Source organism: Nothobranchius furzeri, chromosome 16, assembly GCF_043380555.1.
Source record: "Nothobranchius furzeri strain GRZ-AD chromosome 16, NfurGRZ-RIMD1, whole genome shotgun sequence".
Classification (NCBI taxonomy): domain Eukaryota; kingdom Metazoa; phylum Chordata; class Actinopteri; order Cyprinodontiformes; family Nothobranchiidae; genus Nothobranchius; species Nothobranchius furzeri.
Window position 1 is genome coordinate 43,130,564 of NC_091756.1, and position 26,619 is coordinate 43,157,182.

Consider the following 26,619-nt stretch of genomic DNA (forward strand, 5'->3'; position numbering starts at 1 on the left):
GAGGGTGAGGAGGAGTCACAGTGCCCTCCTGAGTGCTCCACGCCCTGCAGCTCTGGTGGAAAGATCACAGTGTTAGCCATCAGCTATGGTTCACAGTTTGGAGGTCAAAGCAGTCAAATTGAGGATGCACTGGGAGTTCTGCTCTGCATTTCTGTCAAATACCTTATAGTGCAAACGTTTTTGAATTTCATTTTAATGAACAAAAAGTGAAGTGCAAAGTTGGAATTAAACTTGCAAGATTTACATCTAGTTTTACAGATAATTGAGTTTATTTTATTGTTATTTGGTTACACTAAATGTTTCCCGTTATGAATCAGAATTTCCCAAATGAGCGTAGCAGCAAAAGCCACCCGATCAGTCTCATCGTCGCGGATAATGTGCTTTCACTAATAAATCCCGTCTTTCATCTTTGGAGAAGCAGAGACATTATTTAGCTCTGTCACCACCATGCTTGTCACACTGGCCATCGGGTGCGGCACCAATAAAAATTAAACTATCATAAATTCATCCTTTTATCTGCTGTTCTGCTTCTGGTGCTGCATGCCCTGACAGGTATTAGAGGAGCCGATATCGATGTTAATATCTGAAGCAGCCGCAGATTGAGGTACTGGAGAAAAGTGCAGTGTCACAGTTTGTTTTCTTGATTATATATGGACAAAATATAATTAGCTGGCTTTCATTGGGAGATTGGTTTAGCACAGTACAAAAGGCCACGTAACTTTTCCACCAGGTGAGCCAATCAACGAGGAGCCAACTGGTTGCGCGTCCAACTGGATCGGATCCTCTGAACTACTTCACTCTGTTCTCTCTTTTACTCTCTGTCTCGCACACCTCCCACCGTGCCCTCATACCGAGTTGATAAAAGAAAATAAAGAGAGCAGGGCTCATTTTGGCGGGCCTCCCTGGGGGGAGTGAAGCCAAAAGTGCCATTAACTGTAAGTTTATCCACCCTCCACCCTTTGTGCTACCAGGAGAGCTTTCCAAAAGGTCACTGTGTGGGTGGCAGTCTGGAAGCATGAAAACAAGCATACATACATACATGGTGCTAATAGACCTAGTCCTAAGAGTGAGATTAATTGGCTCTGGTCTGCCAACACTCTTTGATGTAACAACAATATTCCCAAGTGGTGTGTTGTTAGATGCAACACACGATGTGCTCTAGACCTGTATGCAACTTTGTTCTACAGAGATTTTGCCATAATGTGTCTTTTTGAGCTTACTTGTATGTGGAGAGCTTCTGAGTCCAATATGGCAACCGGATCTAAATGGTTTGAATACTTTAGGTCAGGGGCATTCAATTCTGGTCCTGGAGGTATGGTATCCAGCACGTTTTAGTGGTTTCTCTGCTCCAGCACACTTGATTCAGTGATTGAATCACCTGTGCAGCAGCCTTTCAAGCTCTGCAGAAGCCTGTTAATCACCTGGGGCCTCATTCATAAAGCTTGCTTACGCACAAAACGGGGTCGGAAAACTGCGTAAGCAACTTTCCACGCAATCTTTGGGGTTTATGAAAGAAAACTTAGCGGAAAAATGTGCACAACTCTAAGTTGACTAAGGACCTGGCTTACGCACATTTTGGACATGGAGAGCACCTGCAGTGCTGCTGCTGAGAAGGATAAAATTATGAAATCCTGCAGCATTATCACTTGTACTGCTTTTTTTCCACACAGAACAAGACCCCCCACACGCACACTCACGCGCGCACACTCACACACGCGCGCGCGCACACTCACGCACCCACACGCGTGCGCGCACACACACACACACACACACACACACACAGCCTTAAGTGCAGAATATCAGCAGGGGGACAGATTGAGACAGAATGTCATACGTCTGTGACAGTGTGTGTCCTGTCACTGTGACCTGATTGATCATGCACCCTGGCTACTTGTACAGGGGAGATCTCTGTTTGGCTGACTGGTTAGCGCGCATGATTTTCACCCGGGAGTCTGGGGATCAAATCCCGATTGGACCATTTTTTTTTTTTATATCCGTCACAGATCTCTCTGAAGAATTCACATTGACGGCTTCAGCAACCATGTGCCACTCGATGGATTTTCTCTTATTTGTTTTGCAAAACCACTTCCTTTCTTTTCTCCACCTCACCCACAGGTACCTCAACTTCTGCTTCTGTGAAATTGAGCTTCCTTCATCTGCCTTGATCTACGGTCGCCATCGTCATTGGCGGAGCACTGCAACAGCCAGCTTATGTATATGCATGAGATCCACAAGGCACTTTGCATTGACTATTTATGGCAGTAAGTGGGCGTGGTGAGGGCGGGATGTGACTAAAAAACAGCTGAGAACGTTTCTAGATAGCTTCTGATTTATGAAGCAGAGATTGCGTGCAGCTGTGCATACTCCAGGTTTGATAGATCACAAACCTACTTGGCATAAATGAAAATTTTTTTGCTGAGCTTAAGTACGGTTTTAGTAAGGATTCTATGCAATGTTTGATAAATGAGACCCCTGCTGATTGAAAACAGGCGTGTTGAGGCGTGTTGAAGCAGAGTTTAGACTAAAACGTGCTGGATACCAGACCTCCATGCTGAGAATTGAATACCCCTGCATTAGATCCTCAATTTAAAGTTTGGGGCTCCACTGTCAGTCATAATGCATAAGGAAAGGGATCTTGAGAAGTTCTACGAAGAACAAATACCCTTAATGAGGAGCTACTCAAAATGTTTCTTCACAAATCAACTGGTTTGGATCCTCTTGGCCCTTTCTTTCTGAAATTAGCAGCACATGTATTTGTTACTCATCTATTTAAGCGACTGATTACTTTCCTTTGATATCCATAATAATACACTAATTTCCAAAGACAAATTGATGATTACCTTCCTGTACTGCAGTAGGTCATATTTATTAATTGTGCAAACCACAACTTGGTAAAAAGAATCCTCCCCAGTTCTGCCTCTAAAAACATCTCCATAAACTTAATGCCATTTATCACTCTCTTGTAAACTGGCCATCATTACATTCCTCCTGAATGTTACATTTATATCAGTGAATTTATTAAACACACATTAGCAAAACTCCATACCTTTGCTCACTACTATCTCCAATAATCATCGTAATTTACAATCCAGCAACTTCATCTCTGTGCCACTCTTAGTCATTCCTCCTTTTAGTTTGCTTATCCAAATGACTAGCCTGCCAAGACCGCCTGTATTTGTGAATATACAGTCTGACCACGACCTATAGACACATCTCAGTCGTGGGGCAGAATTTATAGTTATCTTCTAAATTGTCTCTGCATGCTATTGGACAATGAACAATGTGATGTGCTCACCGCTACTGATGCCAGTCTATGGGGCAGTTTGCCATACACAGCCAAATACATCATTTTTCTAAATATAGGACTTAAGAACCTGTATCTGCTCTTGACTCAAAGAAAAGCTCAAGTTTGAATTGTCCAAAGCTGATGCTAAAGCCATTTCAAGTGAGTGGAGCTGCCACCATCTTAGTTGTTTCACTCCGTTGCATCATCCCGCCCATCAAACCGACAGAGTGCTGTGATTGGCAGAACACAAAACTGATTGGGCCATTGGTAGACCTGCTGAAGTTACAATGGAGCGTGGCTAGACTGACACACAGAACAAAATCATTTTGAAATAAAGATGAAATAAAAAATATAAATTCCTGCTTATTTACATTAGATGACTTCATGATGACAGGAGAATGCAACCTGCAGTTCTGGAGCCATACATGGCTCTTTAGTAGGGTTGTGTATTAGTGAAATTGTGGAGATACGATACGTATCATGATACAAGTGAGACAATACAATGTATCGTTATATATCGCAATACCTTCAGTCAGACGCTATTAGCGATTTAGCTTTGACACCATTTATTGTAGGAATATTCCATTAACAGTCCAAACTGATACCTAACATGTTTAACATGAGGTATCAGAACCATTATAGAGGGATTTACATTTCAACGGTGGAAACAAAACCCATTGCACACTGCTGCTAACTAGTGGTCGGCGTTTGAATTCCACCAAAAGAAAAGAAAATACACAAATGTTTGCATGTAAATTCTTCCAAAAATTAGATACACAACTTTTGAAAATCGATATAATGTCCATTCATCCATCCATCCATGTTTGGCCACTTATCCGGGGTCGGGTCGCAATGGCAGTAGACTAAGCAGGGATCAGTGATATAATATCACAGGAAAAAATATCTTGATATATTGCCATATCGCTATTTTTGATACACAGCTTTTAAATATTGATATAATATTGCTAGAAAAAATCCCAATATATTGCTGTATCAACATTTTCTTACATCCCTACTCCTTAGCTATTCCCATGTGGCAACTTGTAGCTTTGACCAACGTGATATGATGCTTATACGATATTCAATTATCAAAGGCAATTATATTTTTAGCAGTTTGGCCTCCAACTTTTTGTGTTTGAGGCTTCTGCAGTGGATTGGCACTAATAATAAAGGTTAGTGGTGAAAGCTAATGCTCTTGCTACTTCTAACTGGGAAACTTTTTTTACAATAATGGGAAGAACCTATACAGGAAATTGGTCAAACCTAAGCACCATCTGGCTTGAAGCTGTTGAATAAAGTGTAGGACACTTGAAGGGCTGATAAATGAAAGAATTAAAAGTAATACTTGAGCTCACTGATAAATCCCACAGCTTACTTTTTATCTAGCATCAAAAGGTCACTCTGGAATATAAACGGTTACTTTCATGGGTCAAGTCAACTTTGCAGCTCCATGCAAATTCTATTTACTAGAAGAGATGGAACAAAAGTATCCCCTTCAGCCCTAAAGGCTGCTTTCTTTAGAACGTTGGCTTCCAAAATTGGGTTTGGGAGTCTACTGTTGGTCATAAAACACTAGGTGAGGACTAATGAGAAGAGGTGGCTACAGCTCAGACCAAAAAAATTTTAATAAAAAAATCAAAAGTAAAACTTATGTTTCTGCCTTTATGGCTGCCCAAGAAGTTCATTTTTATTTGGACCACAGTACACCAGTTTAATGGACGCTTCAATGGATTTGAAAACCTTGCTTTCTCATGACAGCAATGAGCCTTAAGAACAGGAAACATGAAACCAAAAAGAGAATATATGTTTGCTATGGATCTTAAAGCAAGTAGGGGTTTCAAATATAGCAGACAAGAACCTTAAGTTACCACATTTAAACTAGAGAGAACCAGCACCGCTGGAGGCAACAAGACACTGGTTCCATGAATCAGACAGAGGTAGATCCTCATAACTGCAGCTGCTGAATGTGGTTTTTCTGGTAAGTGTACTATCAGTCATTGCTATTTTGTTATTGCTAACTCTACATTTGACACCTTATAGAAAAATTGCGTTGTCTTCCATGTAGCTGCTGATGGACAGTGATGATTGATTGTTTGTTCTGCTGCCTCCCACCGCACAACATCGTTTCTGAACCGGATGGGGAGATTGGCAGCTTTGAAAGCTTCTGTTTAAAGAAAAAACTGATTTAGCTTTTATTCCTCAGACTTGGAGTTTCCTGGGGGTTTAAGGCTTACAAGTAACAAATAAGAAAAAAGAAAAGAATGATACTTCCTAATAATATCTCTCCGTGTTTGAGTTGAGATATCTTTAAAAGGAGATCCAGTTTTAGTTTAAAGCAGCCATTACCAAGACTTGATGTTTGTTTCCTTTTTTCCCTGTTTTGTTTATTTTTATTCCACATTTGTCACAATGATGCAGCTTAAATCAACTTGCAGCCTGTTTCTCAAACAAGATTTACTAGAGTGTGACATTTTTTGCAAGTACTGGGGCACTGTGAACTATTTAAAATGAAGCTCCTTTTATTTTAGAGATCTTGGTTTATTTTGATCTGCCAATTCCCTCTCTCTTATCTCCGTGTGTTGTTAAATAGGCCGTCTCATTTCTGTGTTTTTCCGGGAAAAGGATCAGGAGTGTTGTAGCAGGCCTCTTGTTGAGAAGTCCTTGTGATATTTGCTTCAATAAAATATTTCCAGAAACCAGTCCTGCTGTTTTTACACCTCACCAGTGAGACTCTAATCCATATCTCAGTGGCATGTGTTAAACACGTAGGAACAAAGTTACCTTGAATTATCTGTTGGATAAGAAAAGCTATTGTAGAAGAGATGAAGTTGTACTCATTCACCAGCAGCCTGTGGGCGATTCTACTTGTGGTTTTAGTGACATTTGAACAAGGAGAATAGAGAGATAATGTAGTGTGAATAAAATGAAATTTAAATGTTTCCACGCCTCGCTAAATTTCCACCTTTCTAATTTAGAAATATACAAAAAGAAGACATGTTCATGTTCATTTGGGACTGAATGGATTACAGGGAGATTATTTTGCTCACTGACTAAATACATATATTTATAATTAATGGACAGAAGCATGTATTTTTTGCTTTTAATGTTTAGACAGATAGTGCCAATAGTCACTACTGATCTCAAAGGAATGGTTGGGGGTTGTTTCTGAATTACAGGAAATAACCGCCCTGTCCACGTTTTGGAAAAATTTGCATGAGAGAGACCGCCCAGTTATCCTCGTGTACGCTCTGTTTACAAGTAGCTGCCAGCCTTGCAGCACTTCTCCTTGCAGTAATCTGAAATAACTTTCTCCAAATAGCGTGCCGAACTTTAGCTTACCTGTCGAGCAGAAAACCGGTGACAGAGGCGTCCGTGGGGAGCCCAACTTTCACTTTCAGCGCACGCCATTGTTGTGAAGATTCTTCTAGAAAAACTTTGGTCTTATTTCTCACTTCGGCACGTATGACGACGGCCTTGCGTGAAAGCTTCACCAGAATCATTGACAGTTATGTGGACCAATGGTTCAGAAGATCCACCCGGAAGAAGAAATATCCTCCCTTTAATTTGCAAACCCTTTTTCTTTGTTTATTGTATGTACTGTACTTCCCCGCCTGCCAGTCTATCCACATCTGATCACCCAGATGCTAAATCCTCCTGCTGCACCACATGTCTGTTTAATTTTCACTCACAGCTTCCTTTTATGAGTTTGGTGATAAGGAGGCTAAGGCTACTTTTTTGCAAGATAATTGCCTTTTTAGGTGGTGTAAACTCAGACTGCTGTAACATCTCTTCCTCCCACAAACCCTGTTTAAAAGTGTTTAACCCTCATGTTGATACTAACAGATGATCTCAGAATCTTTGAAGTGTTTGTGAGTGAAAAGCGTGTCAATAGTTTGATATTTAGCTATTGAGATCATGTGAAGTATCTGAGACCACCTTCGTTGGTCAGAACTGACTAAAATATGAGTGCTAAACCTGAGCAATTCAATCAACAAATGGTCCAGTTTGTTTGCTTTTATCCTTCGGAGGGTCTGTCTTCTATTCCAGCTGGATTGATGCTATCTGTGGCCCTTTTGTACACACTCGATACCCATAGGAAAATAAATGGCTTTTTCACAGGTTGTGGCTTTTTTCAAAGTCCTCAAAGTAATTTTGGCTATCTACACTAAATCAAGGGTTGCGCTTAAGATTTAAAAAAAAATTTAAATCCCAAAACATCATTTTCATATGGAAACAAAGCTCGAATGACTAAAATCACTTGCAAATACACAAAACATCTCTACTGTGTGAACAAGCTCCAATTTGTGTTTACATGCACATCAGTAAACAACTATTGCCTTATCTGAATTATTGGTCCTCATAATGGTCAATCATTCTGGTGAACCATTCATGCAAAGCCGTCGTCGTCATATGTGCTCGTTGTTGGGTATTTTTCACTTCCTGCTCATGCGCAAAGCGATGTTTAGGCTCCCCACAGACATCTCTGCTCGACAGGTAAGCTAAAGTTCAACATGCTATATGGAGAAATTCATACAGATTACCGCTAGAATGGGTTAGCTGCAAGGCCAGCAGCTACTTATAAACAGAGCGTCCACAAAGATAACTGGGCCTTCTCTCTCATGCGCATTTATTTCAGAAGGTGAAGAGGGACGTTATTTTCTGAAATTCAGAAATGTCCTCCGCCATACATTGAAATAGACTGACGTCAGATTGCATGTAAATGCGTTAGTCTGGTTGAAGGTGAACTGGTTCTAGCGGAGCTGAAGTACCCAGATAACGCGTTTGTAACCCGGCTTCCAGTGCATGTAAACGGCTTTGTTGAGCTGGTACACACACCTTCCTGAAGTGACAAGACCACAGAAACGATCTTCTGATAAAGTCATCAACACAACGTAACACGTGACACCATCTCACAGTACAGTACGTACCAAATAAACTGTGCTGCAGCATTGTTGTTGTCCATTCCTTCCACCATTGTGCATATCCTGTTTCAGCTTTGTCTGCTTCATTCCCGCCAGCGTTTGTTTACTATTTGCGTTGCTATAGGCTAACTGTAAGAATACCAACAGGAAAGGGTGCATGTCACCTCCTACTGTATTAAAGTAGAACACACTTCCTTCAAAAATCTGGTTTTCTAGCAAACATGTAGAGTAGGATAAAGACTCCCAGTTTATTGCTGTAAATAAATTAACTTGGATGCGCATGTAAACACACTGAGTGAAAGGTTTAAAACTACTATTCATCCAAAACTTTGTCTAGTGAGGAGTTTGATATGCCTACAAGCTCCATAGCACCCAGAGGAGAATCCTTACATAATGGAATTATAACAGATATCAACATGAAAGCCACTTGGTTTCTTCTTTAAGCCACTTGTGGTGGCATTTAGGTAATTACATATTTTTTTGCATTTGCATTTTTATCTGTAGACATTTGTTTAACTCCAGCTGGCCTTATAGTATTAGTGGTTCAGGTTAAAGCCCTGCTGCGACTAATCAAGGGTAGTGGTTGTGTTTGTATTTATTTATTTTCCAGTTTGTTGTTACCTGCACACTTTAGTTATGGCTGGATGCTGACTCATTTTCAGAGCTACATTAATCTTTAGCCTCATGAAAATTTGCATGAAAATGGTTTTATTATGTTCCATTCAATTAGCTTTATGATTAGTAAATGTGTGCAAAGGAAAAGCAGCTGTACGGGGGTTATTGCTTTGAATTAGCACTTTGAGTTTTGAATGATGTGATAAGACGGACCAAAAAATAAACTGTGCCTCTCAGGGTGTAAGTGTGAAGCCCGATGTCTTACCCTTCACGGTGGGCTTCTCCCTTTTCTAGTTCCTGGATGACCCCAAGCAGCACCTTGATGGTCTCCTGGCTGGAGCTGATGAGGTTTTCCATGACTTGGAGCTGTGCTTTTACATCCCTGTCCTGATTCACAGGCACTATTTGCTTACAGGATTCCTGTGTTTGGTTGGGTGGTGTCCCAACAGCCACGGCGCTTACAGAGGGCCACAGAGGTTCCTCCATGCCCCGTAAAGGCTGGGCAGATATCTGTCCTGTGTGGCACTGTGCCTTTGTTGTACACCCTCCGCTGGATCGTGGTAATGTCTCACTCGACAGCCCGTTGAGCTGGAGGCCTTTTTTTCGTTTGCTTTGCACAGATGGACTATCCAAGCACTCCACTTGCGTTAAAGAGTTCCATGCGATGGGGCCTGTAACCTTGGAGGTCCTGTCCGGGAGTGTTTGGGAAGAGCCCTCTTCCAGACTGAGCAGTTGTCTCTTGGCCACAATGTCCACATCAGCCCCCCTGTGTTGTAATCCAGTTCCACCTTCAGACGGGACACTACAAAGCCGGTACTTTGTTTGTGCACCGGCTCCGCTTCTTCTTGGTGTGTCTGCAGTGCAACTGAGCAGTAGAGCGTCAGAGCACAGGCCATCCGGTGCACTGTGCTGCTCCACTGTGGCGATACACTCATTAGTATGGAGGAGAGCCCTGGTCCTCAGGACTCCACTCCCCCTACTGGCTCTTTCTTCCTCCTCATTTAAACCCTGCTCAGTCGCTTTGGATTGCTTTACCTCCATAACAAACCCGTTATTCTGACCTTTATACGTTTCCACCGCTGCCACATGTTTAAATGTGTGTCCTTTTTTGCGCTCAAATGGGAAGGTCTGGTAGCGTTTCTTTAGATCAGGGGACGTCTGGACGCCTGTGCTCTTTGTGACGTTAGGGATGGATCTACGGGCAGGGACGGTCATGTACTTGCGGTAAGCCACCTTATACGACAACGGCTTGCCGCCCTTCCCCGCCGCCTGCAGCTCTGCCTCCCTTTGCTCGTTCTGTGCCTCGCAGATGTCCTTGAAGCGCACTTGCAGGGCCTTGTTTCTCTTCCTCACCTGTCGACTCGCTTCCAGGGAATACTTCACCTCCAGCGCCAGCGAGGTGGAGGGCAAGGGCGCTGCCTCTGAGTCAGACTCAGAGTTGGTGAGCAAGCACTTGCCACCCTCCTTGCTCACCATGTTTCCTGAGATGCATGGAGAGAGAAAGCTGTGTTAATAATTAGATATAGATGGCAAGGACACTTTCCTCAAATAAAATGTGTATACAGAATTTCATTCCAGCAAAGCTCTTCATTCCTTCTTTATTGCTGCATTTCTTCGGTCTTTCATGTTTGCCAATTTTCAATGCTTATGCAGTAAACCGTGCACATTTATGGTGCAAACATGTCTTAAGAGTATTACAAGCGATCTTCTTAATGTGTTTTATCTTTTCTTTGAGATTAGCAGCTCTACTTTGAGCTTCATTTATCTTTTTTATTGTCAGTTAACCGTTTTACCACCTGTTTTCCTCTTCTGCTGTTCTAAGTTGATTAATGTCTGTTGGCTGGTTTTATGAGAACTTTTATGGTTTGTTGCACTTTAAATTATATCTTATTTGTAGATGATCAAACATGCTTTTTACGGCAGAAGGTGTGCGTTTTGCTGGTTTAATAATGCTTGTTGGGTTTAGAGCAACTAAATCCGATAGATTAGAGTGTTAAGAAGGTGTTTCAAGATTTTCTGGGCATCTGCTTATTATTATTATAATTATTATTATTATTTTGCAGATCAGAGCTCAGCAAAGTCCATTGCAAATGTGTCTATTCCAGTGTTGGTTTACATAACTCCTAAATGGACCAGAAGCACGTAAATACCAGAGGCTGAATCATTTGGCTTAAGGCTTAAAGGTTCCATATCATACTATTTTAAACCTTTGAGAGCACACGTAGGCACAGTAAATGATAAAATAGCACCGTTGGCACTTTTGAGAAGTCATATATCTTAAATACAAGTTATTTTCGTCAGCCTGAATTTATACCAATAAAAAAATCTCTTTGTTTCAGTGAAACTCTGCCTTTGCACACTTTGGCTAAATGTATCTTTAAGAGCATCTTGGTTACAGTGGCTATGATAGTTCAGAGATTAAGACATCTGCCTGCCAACTCTGTTTTGTTGTGCTGATGTCGGTTCGACTCCTGTTGGTGTCAGCAGTAATTTATTTCACCAGCTGAAGCAGATTTCATGTTTTTTTATTTTAGTTTTATTGATTATTTTCTGCCAAACTTGTGTGTCTCTAAACATCTTTGAATTTGGTCCAAGCAGCATTTTAGTTGATTTACTCTGCTCACCTCACATGGACTCAACCTGGAAAAAAATAAATAAATAAATAATACATTTTAGTCCTTGTATTTTAAACAGTTTACTAATAAAAGGTTGAATACATCAGACTGGCAAGTGTAGCTAACCCAGACCAGATTCAGGGGAGAGCAGGGCCTGGTGTCAGGAGCTGGAAAACTGAGTTTTTACTTTGGTCTGTTTTCACGAATTTCAAAATAAAATTCCAAATTTGAAGCTGAAACAGGAAAAAATTCATGAATGCAGCAAAAAATGGGTTTGGGTTTTTTTTTTTTAATATTACACACTAAAAAGCTCCAAAAAAGTGGGCTTTCCATGATATGGCCTCTTTAAAGCAACAGTTATTTTACCTATCGAACACAAACACATCTGTTAGTGAGTATTATTTCATTTTTGTTCACTTTTAGACTCTTTTATCCATGATGGTACCGATGGCAGTACTGAAAGTAGTATTTGAGGCTTGCACTTTTCACAGTCAAGGACTGATTTACTAAGAGTACATGACCCTCTTGATGCCATGTTTGCCCCTTCCCCATCTATGCAAATGTTTTAGTTATTTTACATAAAATGCTTTTCCAACACATGTACACTGTAAAACTCCTAAAGGAGAAGCGAGCACATGATGATGTATCAAACCAAAGGCATGCTACCTGCTCTGCTGTCTGTGTCTGGGGCTCTAAAAATAATATAAACACCCCTGGCCCCCGCCAACTGATTTACCATAAGCAAACACTCCACATGCTTATAGATGCTTAATCAGATAGACCAATTATACCTCTCAACTTATCTGTCATGACTGCTCTCTGTCAACAATAAATACATCTGATTTCAAGCCTGATGTTATCCTCGCCTGCAGGTATAGATAGGGCGTGTTTTTCCCTCTCTGGTCTTCAACACAATCTCTTTTTAAATGAAGGCATTTGGTATTTCTGCCTCCTTTAGAGGACAGAGCCTTCTTTGACTCTCTAATTTCATATCTGGCATGATTCTCATGTCTGTGGACATTTGTCTGCATAATTTGTGAATATTGTAATATTATATGTTGTCAAAATCATCCTGTCACTTTTCAATGGACTCTCTTTTGTCGTTCCTCCTCCTTCGAGCAAGGACTCATAGCTGATCCAGAAGTTCAGTCAGTTTTATTGTGATTTAAATCTTTTCTGAGTACATAAAGCTTCACTCTCGGATCAAGTGTCACATGTGCCTTACACATGACGATTATTATCTCTAGATGTCGTGTCATGTTTGGATTTATTTTTCTCAGGAAAACTGTTTGAACCTGTAAACCATGTTGCAGTTTGACACTCCTCCCTGTAACCAGTCTAAAGTTGGCCACAGGTGTCACTGTGGGGCGAGAGCTGCACAGCATGCTTGTATTGACAGTTTGCAGATGGCAGCTTTTCTGCTGTGCAAGCAGACGCTTGTTTGATGCTCGACAGACAGGGTATTACTAATATGAGCAGATAACAGACGAGTACAGTGAGGATGCAGTCACTTTTATGGACAGTGAACACATTCACAATACACAACAGGGATGCACACACTCATGCAGGCCAGTTATTTTGTGTTAAGTTGATTGACAATAAAGTTTAATGTTCAATGTGGACAATATGAAACTTTGGTTTTGCCCTGCTTATAAAACCAAAACCAGTGCATCTTTAAGTAAGACCATTGACAAAATGTAAACGACCAAGTGCTTTAGTACTTAAAAAGTATGTATTGATGTTTCCTGCTGTCTGCTTTTGTACACAGTTAGTTTCAACCATGTTTGAAACATACGTAGAAGAACACTACATCACTGTTTAATGCAAATTTACTAATTTTTTCATATAAAAAATTTACTGAACATTCTGAGTATTTAGGTTAGAAAACGTGCTGCTTGGTGGTGCAGATGTTAGCACTGTGGCTTCACAACAAGAAGTTGCAAGTTCGAATCCTGGCTGTGGCCTTTCTGCATTGAATGTTCTCCCCATGCATTGATGGGTTTTCTCTAAGCGCTCTGTTTTTACCCACGAGCCAAAGATATGCATGTTAGACTAATTGGAGACTCTAAACTGTCTGTGTGTGAGTGAGTGAGAGGCCCAGTCCCAATACTCGCACTTCCACCCTGAATTGCACGTTACCGTCCAGTGCGAAAGGTGTCCTGATTCCTTGGACCCATCCCTTTTGCACCCTTGATCCATTTCTCCAGTGCGAACTTCAGTGAAGGGTATTACCCACAATCAATTGCTCCATGCAAAGTTTGAGAAGAAGGCAGAGAAATGGCTCAAGTGTCCTTTCCAAAAGGTATCGAAATATTAAATATTTTATTATCGTGTACTTGTATGATTACAATCAAATATTTCTCTGTTGGAAAGATGCATTACATGTCTGTTGAAGAATACTGTTAACTTATATTTACTTGTTTTAATAACTTTCAATTATAACATCATTTCAAGCAGCAAAGTAGCACAAACAGCGACCAGCATCCCATATTACGGTCCATGATGCAATACACACTCTGCAGTTTTTTTGCACACTTGTTCTCAATGCACTCCAAGCCTTACATGCACTTCCTCCAAGTGTCCTTCATAGAGGACCGTAGGCTGCAGTGAAAGTATTGGAACTGGGCCAGTGGTTGTTTTTCTCTGTGTCCCTGTGATGGACTGGTAATCAGTCCGTGGTGTCCCCTGCCTTTTGCTCGAGGACTGCTGGAGATGGACACCAGCTCCCTGAGATCCTACTGAGGAATAAATGTTTCAAGAAATACTTGAAATTTTAAAATGTGTAAGAAACCATGAATATATTTTACTGTAGGGTGGTAAAATGTCCTCAAAGAATGGTCGGTGGATTCTTATTATTATAATTTGAATATAAAAAATTCCGTCAATGAAAAAATATTGTTAGCGACTCTTTTGGGAGAGCACGTACAAACTTTCTGAGTGACTCCGGACCTTCATGTTATTAGACTGATTGAGCTTAGAAAGTAGAGTTACAAGAATGTAAAGTAGCAAAACCTCCAACCCATTCATGTTCCAATTATTAAGTCATCTTCATGGCAAATGAAGCCTTTCAGTTCAAACAAGTCACAATTTCCTCTCGTCTTCTGTCCTTTTGAATGTGGCACATTTGCTCCCAGACTCGAATCTGTTCATCAGTATGATCCGTCACTGCCAGTGTCTTCTGCTTGTTTGTACAGGTGGTGACATTTTGAATAGGAGATCATTTTAACTGGCGTCCCATCTCCAGTGTCAGTCGCTGAATATTTCTCCATAATCTAGGCTCAAATTAGACCTTAGACTCAGAGTGTGCAGGTTTTATATCTGAGTGATTTATTCCTCAGCCTGCAGATTTGTATGGGGTTTGTCAGCACAAACGGCAAGTATCTCTAGTCCTTCGTTTTCCTAATCATTAGCTCCAGAGTGCTCATACAGTTAGCTGGTGTTGTATCATACTCACACCATAATTTGATCCTTTCTGACAGATAAGTGCTGGAGGCTAAATGATGTGTCCCTGGCTCCACATATCTGATTTATTACCCGTTGGGTTGAGTCCGGGGCGACCGCTGCAGCACTCGTATCTCACCTATGGCTGGAACACCAACAATATGACCTCGTCCATAAACAACACGACTCAGCACACAGGCTTAGAAAGCTGACCCTTATATGTGGTGGACTCTGTCCCTTTTAAAAGGAAAGGGCACGCTAGTCAAGTGAGCTGACCCACTATTTCTACTAAAAACAGACCTCATGAAGTGACTTGCACATGACTAAACATGTCAACATGCTCATAGCTGACCTTGTTTGAGCAGCACATCATTCTGGGATGATGAGTCTGAGTTTATTCTAGGGGCACAAGGACATTTCCTGGGAGTAAATGAACCTGAAAGATTTCTCACTTCATTTCATTTAGATCCTTTTTCAAGAGTTCAACTCCGGTTTTTAATAAACACCTCTTTTTATGTTTAGTGTGTTCTCAATGTTCAGATCTTCACTTAAAAAGATCACACCATGATAAAAAAAATTATTAACACCTTTTGTGCATTTTAAAAAACTTCAAATGAGTCAGCAGTCTTTTCAATGTCACTCTGATTATTTACCTGCGGAGGAAATCTTAAATTGTGCAAATTTCTGCGTCCCGATTCTACCTCAGGATGGAAATGTTTATCGTAACTTCTATGCAGACTAATTTTGTTTTATCGCCTCTGCTCCACCGAAGGGGAAATCCATTAACAAAGCATGCATCGGAAAACTGAGTTAATGAAACGCCTTGAAATGTAGCTATACATGTCAATTACTAGCAGTAATGTCAACAGTCTTTCTGTTGCTCTTAGGCCTTTACATTATCTTCACTTTTACTTCTAAATATATATATATATATATATATATATATATATATATATATATATATATATATATATATATATATATATATATATATATATATCATCAAGCTTATATTAATGTTATGTTAGGGTGGCTTTTTAAAAATAATTACTAAATCTGATTACCATACACACACACACACACACACACACACACACACACACTCCAGCCCACAGAGAGCCGTCTCTGTTAATATTGAAAGTGTGAAGGGCTTAAAAGTGGCCAATTTTGATATAATAGATAGAAATTAGGGTTAGCAGTGATTTAGTGCTTTATAACATTATTATTGCGGCTCCGACGCTGCCGTATAATCACATTGAAGTTAAAAACTTCACTGTAATCTACTGTTATCTTGTTTCATCTCCCTCTCCTCTCAGCCTCTGCTCATAATTACATGGGGCTTAGTCATGTTTTGAAACATCTTTGATTTGCCTCTTATGAGTACCAACAATAAATCAGCAGTAATACTGTTGATTTGTTGTCGGGGCTTTTCTTTTTCAGTCTGTGGTGAAACGTGCAAACACACATGCTCTTATCAATACAGTGTAGAGGTGTATGAATGAATGACCGTGCAAATAGGTGGCGAATGATAACATTAGTGCAATGCATTAGACAAAGCACCAAAGCTGCTCAGATTTTTTCAGTAAATACCAGAGAAACAAGCTGCATGTCACAGGATTTTCAGGGATTGTCTGTCAGGCAGTTTGCTGATCAGGCGTCATGGTCCACTGCGCTGTTGTCAAGGACTGTTTTAAAGATTTTTAGCTTTTTCTGTGGCGTTACATTAACAAATAGAGGTGCTTTCTCGGCTGTTGCCCGGAATTGATGAATTTTCAGTTTGGTCCTCTGTGGCTGGTGATCAGTAAATACCACAGAAAAGTCTTAGTTGTTATTTTAAATTGGGAAAGTTATACAAGAATGTTTTAAAAGAAGAACTAAAAACAACAACAGCACTTTTTGTATTTTTGTAGAACACTGTTTTTATTCCATATATTATGTATAGTAAACATAATGAGTGAGGTGAGGGGTGTCTAGAGTTCAGTTCAGGATCCTCGTTCTGTGTCGCTTTGAAGAACTTATGCTAGATAATAAAATGTGCAACTAATAATTAGTGACCTATAATTAGGTGACTGAAAAGAGAAAAGCTCCAAGTTCTTCTCAGTTTGCAGGTATTTAAAAAAAAGGTGGAACAATGTTCTTGGATTTCCATTGGCAGAACATTGTTGGAATTTAAATAGCTTTAGTTTTATTCAACAGCAGAATTAGTTTTCAGTTAAAGTCATTTTCAATTGGAGAAATGAACCTGATTTTATAATGAATTACATGCAGCGATAAAAGTCGGTATATTGGTTTAGAATCACCAACCTCCAGCTCATTCTCTTTCTCTATACCAGTGCAGGAAAATGTGAGTTGGCAGCAAACATTTAAATAATTGCTAACTGGTTTGTTCCATCTAGGCTTCTGTAGTAATTATATGATCCAAACTGAAGCTCTCATTGGAGATCTTCTTCTATGGTGCCGAGGCACAGTATTTCATATAAAATTCATTCATGCATTGAATTATTAACAGTTTAACATCCACATTGTGTTGTTTGTAGCTGAGGGTCAATCACAACACATAATCTGAGTATGAGCAGATCACACAGGAAATTATTTTCTATACTTGACCCAAGTGACTTCACAGCCCATCATTCTTTAATATAGGATGATCTTAGTTTAAAGCTAAGGCAGGTGGTAGGACTACACGTCCTTTCAAGGAACACTTGTCCTCTAATTATTTTACACATTCCACATTTAACTTTGTTCATCGTGAGTGTTTGTATTCCCAGTTGTTCGTCTCAAAACCTCGGTATCATCCGAGAGCCTCCTAGATAGGGTGTGGGCAATTCATATCATTAGAATTCCCCCCCCCCCCCCCCCCCCCAACCACCACCACCACAATGTAGGGTACTAGAAATTATAGTCATAAAAAGCGCATGCTTGCGTGTATTTATGGTCTCCTCTTATCCTTGGACTGTAGCCTGCGGACATTGCAGACTTATTCTTTTGTCACTCTGCCTGTCCTGACCGAATTCTACTTGTTTTCTTTGCTCTGTCGCTGCTCGCCATAGTCGGTCGGCGTTGGTGATGTGCTCATGCTCAGGTGGGTTTATGTGAGTTTGATTAATTCTCAGGAAGCCTGTCCATAGTGGGTGCCTGCTCTAATCAGGATGCATCACATCAGTCTCGCTTTTTCCTGCTCTTCATCTTTCAACGCGACAATATATCTCTCTGTCTTCACTCGCTTTTCTCCTTATTGCACTCGTCTTTGTTGGATGTCTGTTTCTGTTGTTTCCCCTCTTTTCTTTGCCTTCCAGACATGCTGAGTTTTCAAAGCTGATAGGTAACTAGAGAACTCCCCCGCTGCTTTCATATAGTCAGTCATTCAGGAGAAAACGACGCAAAGATAATAAAAAAGATGCTGGATAGATAAAGAAGAGGAAAATATTTGAATATGCAGACTGTAAGAATGTAGAGATGTGGCCGTGCTTGGGTGGTGCAGGATCGGATTTGAGTGAAAAGACAGAAATTGAGTTGAAAAGAAAAAGGTGAAGCCAAGGAGAGCGACCCATGACGAGAACGACACCAGCAGCCACCCTGTCATGTTGGTGAGACGTATTGTTTAGTCGGCTTTGCTGAATCTCTTGTTTCTCAGCCTTCAGTTAGCAACAGAAATACAAGTTTAAAAACTAAATGAACTTGAATTTTCAACGTTTCTTTTTAGAAAATATTCAGTACAAAACAGACTGCAAGCGTATGTGTAATGGTAAAATGATAAATTGTCTGTATATTAAATATGATAAGTTTTAAATTGAAGAAACTCATGAAGGGCTGTTGTGTCTAAAGGAGTTATCCTCCATACTTGTTTACTAAAACTTGCTGTACCCAAATGTCTCTTCCCTTAAAAAGTGAGTCAGCCAGTCTAATAGCGCTGTAGATGTGTATTATTTAGGCATCTTAAGTCGTTTTATTGTAAAAGTTTTAAAATTCTGCCTAAAACTGTCAGTATTGCCCCCTCTTCAGGTTAAAACTCTGCTCTACACTACGGTAAATGGCCTGTATTTGTATAGCATGTTCTTGGGGTTCTGCAACCCCCCAAGGCGCTCCACAACACAACCAGTCATTCACCCATTCACACGCTGGTGATGATGAGCTACAATGTAGCGACAGCTGTCAAACGGAAGCAAGACTGCTGAACACCGGTACCTCCGACCGCCACCAGCCGGCAGTGTGGGTGAAGTGTCTTACCCAAGGACACAACAACAGCATTCTCTGGCAAGAGCTGGAATTGAACCTACAACCTCCTGACTACCTCCTGAGCTACTGCTGAGCATTAATTTTGAGGCAGCCACAGCTGTTGGCTAAGATGTCCCAGGTGACACTGTCTGTCCTGTGCTACACCTCCACCTGGCTCGTCTACTCATGAGCCGATATGAAACGGGGGGATAGAGAGTTCAGTCACTGCCACTCAGCGCTGCCTCCATGTCAGATTCATTCAGTCACAACTTGGTCTCATGGGTTGCCAAACTTACGCAACGCTTCACATTTCTTCACTTCCCTTCCCTCAATGAAAACTCTACTGGTTCTAGATCCCAGTGACTAGCCTTTGGCTGTTTGCAGAGAAATGTTGTCACTTAAAGGTGTTAAATAATTTTTATAATACGAGAACAGGGACCTGTGGCTCTCCTCAGGAAACGAGATCGCTCATGAATCATGAATGCAGTTCTTGATTTCTTCCCCACCTTTACAGCCCAATGACAAACTGGCTGTAATTAAATAATATTAAAGCAAATTTTTATAAAAAGGGTCTGAACCGAGCACACTCAGTGTGACGGCACCAGAGTGTTGCTTCAGTGTAACAACCGATTGTGAGCAAAAATCATTTCTTTACATTAAAGCTTTTAATGTAAGGCTTAACTTCGACCAATAATATATAATTCTGATTTACAATGCTCCTAAAACGACAGTCCACAATCATGAAGGTCTAAAGTAGTGGTCTCATCACATTAAACCCGTCAGCTTTACTGAAATTGATCCTGACCTCTGACCTGACCAGATCAATGATCTAATCCCAGGAACAGTATCTGTGCCTCATCCTACAAGGTGATAAAAACATTCTCACCATAAAGATTCTTCAGTGGTGTTGAAATGAATCTAAATCTTTTGTCTTGTATTTACATCGCTGTGGCTGCAGAAAAAAAAGATTAAATATTATTGATTTTGTTCTATCAGGATTTAGAAAAATAATGCAAAAAAATCATCTTGTGCAAAGATGATGTTTCCTTTCACCACAGAAAGGTTTTACACACGCTCAGCTCTGCTACCTCTGGGCCAGTTGGAGCCTCAGCTGACTGGGCACCAACTGCAAGGCAGTAGAAAACGCGCGCACGCACGCACGCACGCACGCACGCACACACGCACGCACACACACACACACACACACACACACACACACACACACACACACACACACATTCTCTCCTGCACAACCTGAACAATTCACCTGAACTCTGTGACAAAACCTCAGACTGTTAATTAATAATCCTATTAGCACATGAAAGGCAACATCTGGCTCGTTCCAAAAGCATTCTCTCTGAAGAGAGCCGTTTGTTTTCAGGATGAACGATCGCCCCTCCCAGCGAGCGGGTCCACTGGAGGTGAATACACACTCCGCCCTTCACTCATTCCTCACAGGCCGACTCAAAAAAAAAATCCCTGGAAGTTCTACCTATTTTCCTCACAGCAGAAAATATCCGTCCTTCCCTGATTTATTCATCTTGATGCTCATCTCTTTCTGTCTGCATGTTCTGTGGAAACTGAGCAGAGGGGAGATGATATCAGATGTGAGCCGTGTTTTTGAAAAAGAGACCGAGTGGCAGCGGCAGGTTGGTGAGGATGAGTGGGACTGGCGTTGCTTTTCTCGTGGCAACTGAAGGACAGTTAAGGGCGGCTCGTGTCAGAAACTCAAACTTCCACATATTTCATCCAGTTTAAGTGCAGTTTCAGTTCTGATGCAGTGAACGGAATGACGCTACGCTCTCGTTATCTGCTCCTATACCTGCGTTCATAAATGAGGAACAGTCTTCATCAGTGTATGTTTTATGGAATGCTCGGTCAGCTGCAAAACTGAGAGGAAATGCAGCATCACGCCAGCTCTTTTTTTATCCATGAAGCCGGTTTGGTCACGTTAAGTCTGGATCAAAATCCTCTCTGACACAAAAACTGGCCTGCCAGCTTTTATGACTATCAGCATGCAGTGGCAGAGAGTTCTTCATGTGTTTAACTTGTCTAGAGTGATGACATGATTTCATGTGGAATCTTTCACAAGAGCGGAAACATAAAATAAGTCAGAGCTTTACCTCCTTTCATCTGCCGCACATATCTGATATTGGCTCAGAAAATCTTCTGCACAGACATATCCTTGGTGGCTCATCCGGGGCTCACTCCCTCTGAGTGAGTAGATTTCTTGGATCTCCCTCTCCAGAGGTTATTTGAACATACTTTTTTCTTTCTCCCCATCTCATTGTCAGACTGAGCGATGAAACAGAAAAGCGGAACAACTCACCTCAGACAGTGAAGTGCTGACGTAAAGGATGAGATAGGCTAGCGCCCCAGCTGTGCCCGTGCATGCCCGTTTCCTTTCGCAGATCAGAGGCGAACTGGAACAGGAAGCTATTCCATGGCAGAAGTTAGGAGGACGTGCTTGCAGGCGGAGCGAGAGCGGCAGTAGTTGGGAATAGTTGTTGCACATCAGCGTCCTCTGATCCACCTGCGTTCGGTTCCTCTAAGCCCCAGACGGTCAGTGCTCCCCCCACCCCACCCCACCCCTTCTCTCTGCTCCCGTTTTCCTTCTCTGCACGATGTCTGCTTGTTTTCAGTCACTCATACACAGACACGCACACACACACACGCACACACACACACACACACGCACACTCTCTCACACGGGTGCTGTGGCTGAACTCCGGACTCCTCAGCAACGGAGCAGGAGGAATATCCCCATCGTGCCGCCGCAGTTCCGCTCTCTGGTTTCTCCTCTGTTCTTTTTTCTGTTTGTGTGCCTCTGAGTGTGTATGGAAGGTGGGTGAGACACGGAGTGAGAGAGGGATTAAGTGAAAGAGGGGAGGGAGCATGAGAGGAAGGGTGGGAGGAGGGAAGGTTGAAATGGAGAGCTTCAGTTCTGGCTGCATCAGGCAGGTCAGTCCCTTTATCTTGTCATCACTCTAATGCATTTTTCCAGAACTTTGCTACTTGGTATTCTTGTCTTTAGCTCACATTGTTGCAGTTTCACTTGTCTACAAGCAGAGGAGTTGATTTTCAACTTTCAATGCATTTGTTGAGACTGCACGTGTCCCCGTTCCACATCCTATCATGTTTCTCCACACAAAGGTAGCAGCAGCAGACGTGTTTGACTCCACGTACACACCTGTGTCTTTAATTCTGTTCTGCTACCTGCACAGCACGGAGCTTGTCATGTGTGATCAACCTTGAGTTTCATTACAAGTCCATTCACCTTCTGCCGTCTTGATTTTTCGCAGAGTCCTCGGAGCATATTTTTTTCCTCTTTTGTGTGGGAAGACTTTTCCATCTGCTTGTCCCTCACTCTCTGGAGCATGTTTTCCTGATCTCCTCTCAGCTATTTATCCATCTGTCATGGGGTTTGTCAGTAGTTAACGCTCTCCCCGCAGGAGGAGGTGTGTGTTTCAGCTGGCAGTGCTCATTTACTTGTTGGACTTATTAGCTTGTGGTTGTAATTTTGCAGGATTTAAGAACAAAAGAAGAAGGGAGGAGGTGGACAGAGCACTGGACCTGTGTGGGTCTATTCCTTCGTTAGGGATGTACGACTCAGTCTTGTTCTCTAACAGGGAAAGCCCAAGCCCTGCTCTCAGCCGCGGGTCTCATGGTAATGAGCTGCAGCTCTCCAGACACCAGCTGCTCCAAAGTGTGCGTGCGTGCGTGCGTGCGTGCGTGCGTGCGTGCGTGCGTGTGTGTGTGTGTGTGTGTGTGTGTGTGTGTAACAACTTCATAACATTACTTTTGCCAGTGCCTCTGACAGCTTCACAGCTTTCTAACATTTAAAAATCCTCCCAGCAGCTTGTGAAGCAGATATGTTTAAGCACAGCAGCCTATAATAAACAACGAAACCTCACATGTTGCATAAATAATCCAAACGTGTGTAAGCTGTCGTAAAGCTGATTTCATGCAGAAAGTTTAAATAAAAGAAAACATCACTCTGTGTTTCGGTTTCCTCGACATGAACTGCTGGTTCTGAAGGGATGTGTTATTTTAAACAGTTAAATCTTCCCTACTTGTCTAAATAATCACTGCAGACTTTTGTTTTTGGTACCAGATTGAATTTAGAAACTAAAAACAGATATCTGGACATAAATTGAAACAGCACAGATATTATTGACAACAGACGAGATAAAAACATTAGCAAATCTTTAAATCCTATTTAATTCAGTCAGTCAGTGTTGGAAACACGAAGCGTGTTCCAAATATTCATGAAAAATGCACAAACCCTTTCTGATTTGCCACATGTTCGGAAAGATTTTTTTTCTCACCCTGGAAAGTTCTATTTCGATGGAAGTGAAGAAAGTCTCAGTACTGAAGAGAGCTGCTGTTTTGAATTTTGTGTTTTTGATTTATTTGTTTGTTTTTTGAGCGGGGTAAAAATATCAATGGGAGCATTTTTAGGTTCATCTGAGATTTGAAAAACTTAATTTCTGCAAATCAAATTGCTTTTCAGAGTCTTGTGTGGCCCCCAATAGCTTGTGTGCATGCTTGACGACGTCGGGGCATGCTCCTGATGAGACAACGGATGGTGTCTTGTGGCATTTCCTCCCAGATTTGTGTGAGGGCATCCCTGAGCTCTTGTACAGTCTGAGGAGCAACCTGGCACCGCCTAATGGACAGAAACATAATGTCCCACAGATGTTCTATTGGGTTTAAGTCAGGGGATCTTGAAGGCCATTCAATTGTTTCAATTCCTTCATCCTCCAGGTACTGCCTGCATACTCTTGCCACATGTCGTGCATTAGGAGAAAACCAGGACCTGCTGCATCAGCGTAGGGCCTGACAAAGGGTTCAAGGATTTCATCTCGATACCTTATGGCAGTCAGAGCACCATTTCCTATGCAGCAGAGGTCTGTGTGTCCCTCCATGGATATACCTCCTCAGACCATCACTGACCCACCACCAAACCTGTCATGTTGAACGACGTTGCAGGCAGCATAACATTCTCCTGTCTTCCCCAGACTCTTTCACATCTATCACGGGTGCTCAGGGTGAACCTGCTCTCGTCTGTGAAAAGTACAGGGTGCCAGTGGCGGACTTGCCAATTCTGGTGTTCTTGAGCAAATGCCAGTCGAGCTCTATGGTGCTGGGCAGTGAGCAGAGGGCCCACTACAGGACGTCGGGCCCTCAGGCCATCTTCATGAAGTCTGTTCCTGATCGTTTGGGTAGAGACATTCACACCAGTGGCCCTCTGGAGGTCATTCTGTAGGGCACGAGCAGTGCTCAGCCTGTTCCACCTTGCACAAAGGAGCAGGTATCAGTCCTGCTGATGGGTTGTGGACCTTCTACGGCCCTGTCCAGCTCTCCGTGAATAACCGCCAGTCTTCTGAAATCTCCTCCATGTTCTGGAAATTGTGCTGGGAGACACATTAAACCTTCTTGCTGCAGCACGTGTGGATGTGCCATCCTGGAGAAGTCGGACAACCTGTGCACTTCTGTAGGGTCAAGGAGTCGCCTCATACTGCCAGTAGAGAGCCAAAACTAGCACGAGTGGAAAACCTGCCGAAAAAGATCAAGAGGGAGAAACTTGAAATGACCTCTACATGTTAAACCAGTCCTGTTTTGAGGGTTTTGTAATTGTTGCCACTTTAGTGCACCTGTCATTAAGTCCATGAACACCAATACAGCTGAAAGTGATTAACAATGCCCTCAGCTGCTTAATCAACCAGGAAATTATCAGACAGGTTTAATTGATTTCATGCCAGGCCCAATAAAAAAAAGTGTTCCTTTAATTCTTGTGAGCATATATATATATATATATATATATATATGTGTGTGTGTGTGTGTGTCTTTTTTTGTACTTCTGTCACTAATTGTATTAACATGAACTCCTCCCCCTTCTACTGACCAATGAAGGGCAGATGATTGGAATAATTGATAAGTCAACACAGTGTATAGAGCTCCGGGTGTTGACGTCACTTCTCCCGGCATGCAACAGTTCAAATCGAAACGGCGCCATCTTGGCAGTTAGAAGCCGGCAGCTGGACTATTTGTTATTGTCAGAAAACTCAATCAGACAGGAAATATGGTAGATTCCTGTTGTGTCCCAGGATGCAGAACAAACACGGACGACATAAGGGATGAGCCATCTACAGGATTCCCCAAGATCCGGAGCGCCGCAAACGTTGGATCATTGTAATAAAACGCGCTAGTGACCGGGCTGAAATGAAACTGGGGGATCCCGAGAGTAAAGGTTTTCGCTTATGCAGCGACCGCTTCATATCAGGTACTTAAACCAACGTTTCCTCAACTGTGTATGGTATTTATTTTAAATGCTTTTATTATGATTCTTAGTGGGCTTCCTAAACTTATTTTGGCGTGGCTTTTTCTGTCTTATTACTCATAGCAACAAGCAAACATCACGTAAAACGTTGCCTTGTGAGTTCTGCGTGCTTGCTGTTTACGTGTTTTATGATCACAGCATTTAACCGGCTAAGCTGTATTTAATTTTTAAGCAATGGTTGATCAATTGTCAGATCGCTCATAAAAAGCACTTTGGATTGCTATTATCTGTCTCACCGAGATAGATCTCAGACAGATCCTGAGACGCTCCTGCCTGACATTTTTAATTTATTCACGGAAAACAGTCAAACTAGTGATTTCTCTTGGAGTTCAGTTTATACATTCAAACAGCACAGCACTCTATTTAAACTACTTACATGTAAATCTGTTATTTGTCCATCCATTTTCATCCGCGTATCCGGAGTCGGGTTGCGGGAGCAGTAGCGTCGAGAGGCCCAGACTTCCCTCTCCCCAGCCACCTGAGCCAGCTCCTCCGGGGATATCCCAAGGGGTTCCCCGGCCAGGTCCGGTAAGAAGTCCGCTCCAACAGCTTCTGGCGTTTTTAAAAAGTATCCCAGGGGCACGGTAAGGGTCGGAGATGTTTAGTCTATTTAATTTCTGACTTTATAAAATGATTTATTCGGTTTTAAAGTGTGAAGTAAACTCCGACGAAGTAAAATCCAAGCCGATCCCGTTCACGTTCATGGTTACGATCCGTGTTTGTTTAGCTTCTTTTACCTGCCAATATGGCGTCTACTAACTGAGAGTCACGTGGGGTCCGGAGCTCTATACATAGATCTCATAAGACAGCAAGCTGTAACTCTAAAGAAGACACTTTTTTTTGTCGAAATGTATGTTCCTTTTGTTTGCACCTATTAAAGAATATTCAGGACCAATTTGCTCCAGCCATTCTTCCTTCTATCTATACCACACATGTCTGAATTGATATGCTAATGAGCAACACACTACATTGGATCCTGTAGGAGCAGACATAAAAGGGATTGAGAGTTGAGGTGAACTCAGTGACATTAGAGTGAATCCATGAAAACAAAACTTTATCCAACACTTGAGATTGGATCAAGACATCGCTGCATGAAACTCAAACAATTTCAGATATTACTAGAAGACCAAATGACATCTACCCACCGTGCTCCAAAGAAATCACAGCTACTCTGATGTATTT

At 41.8% G+C, this 26,619-nt stretch overlaps 2 protein-coding genes across 4 annotated transcripts in view; one reads left to right on the plus strand and one right to left on the minus strand.

Annotated features, from left to right (window-relative positions):
- Nucleotides 1-21,562, minus strand: part of LOC107387779 (inhibitory synaptic factor 2A) — a 40,849-nt gene extending 19,287 nt beyond the window's left edge. Inside the window, exons 1-2 of one of the 2 annotated variants that reach the window (XM_015962955.3) lie at nucleotides 21,424-21,562; nucleotides 9,089-10,304 (exon numbers count right to left, since the gene is read on the minus strand). In XM_015962955.3, coding sequence (XP_015818441.3) covers nucleotides 9,089-10,299 — 1,211 coding nt within the window. In that variant the 5' untranslated portion in view covers nucleotides 10,300-10,304; nucleotides 21,424-21,562. Of the gene's footprint in view, nucleotides 1-9,088; nucleotides 10,305-21,217; nucleotides 21,342-21,423 lie in introns of those variants that run through there. The other variant, XM_054749269.2, reaches the window with a different exon arrangement.
- dock1 (dedicator of cytokinesis 1) overlaps nucleotides 1-26,619 on the plus strand; it is a 297,928-nt gene that overhangs the window by 172,353 nt on the left and 98,956 nt on the right. The gene's annotated exons all lie outside the window — the stretch shown is intronic.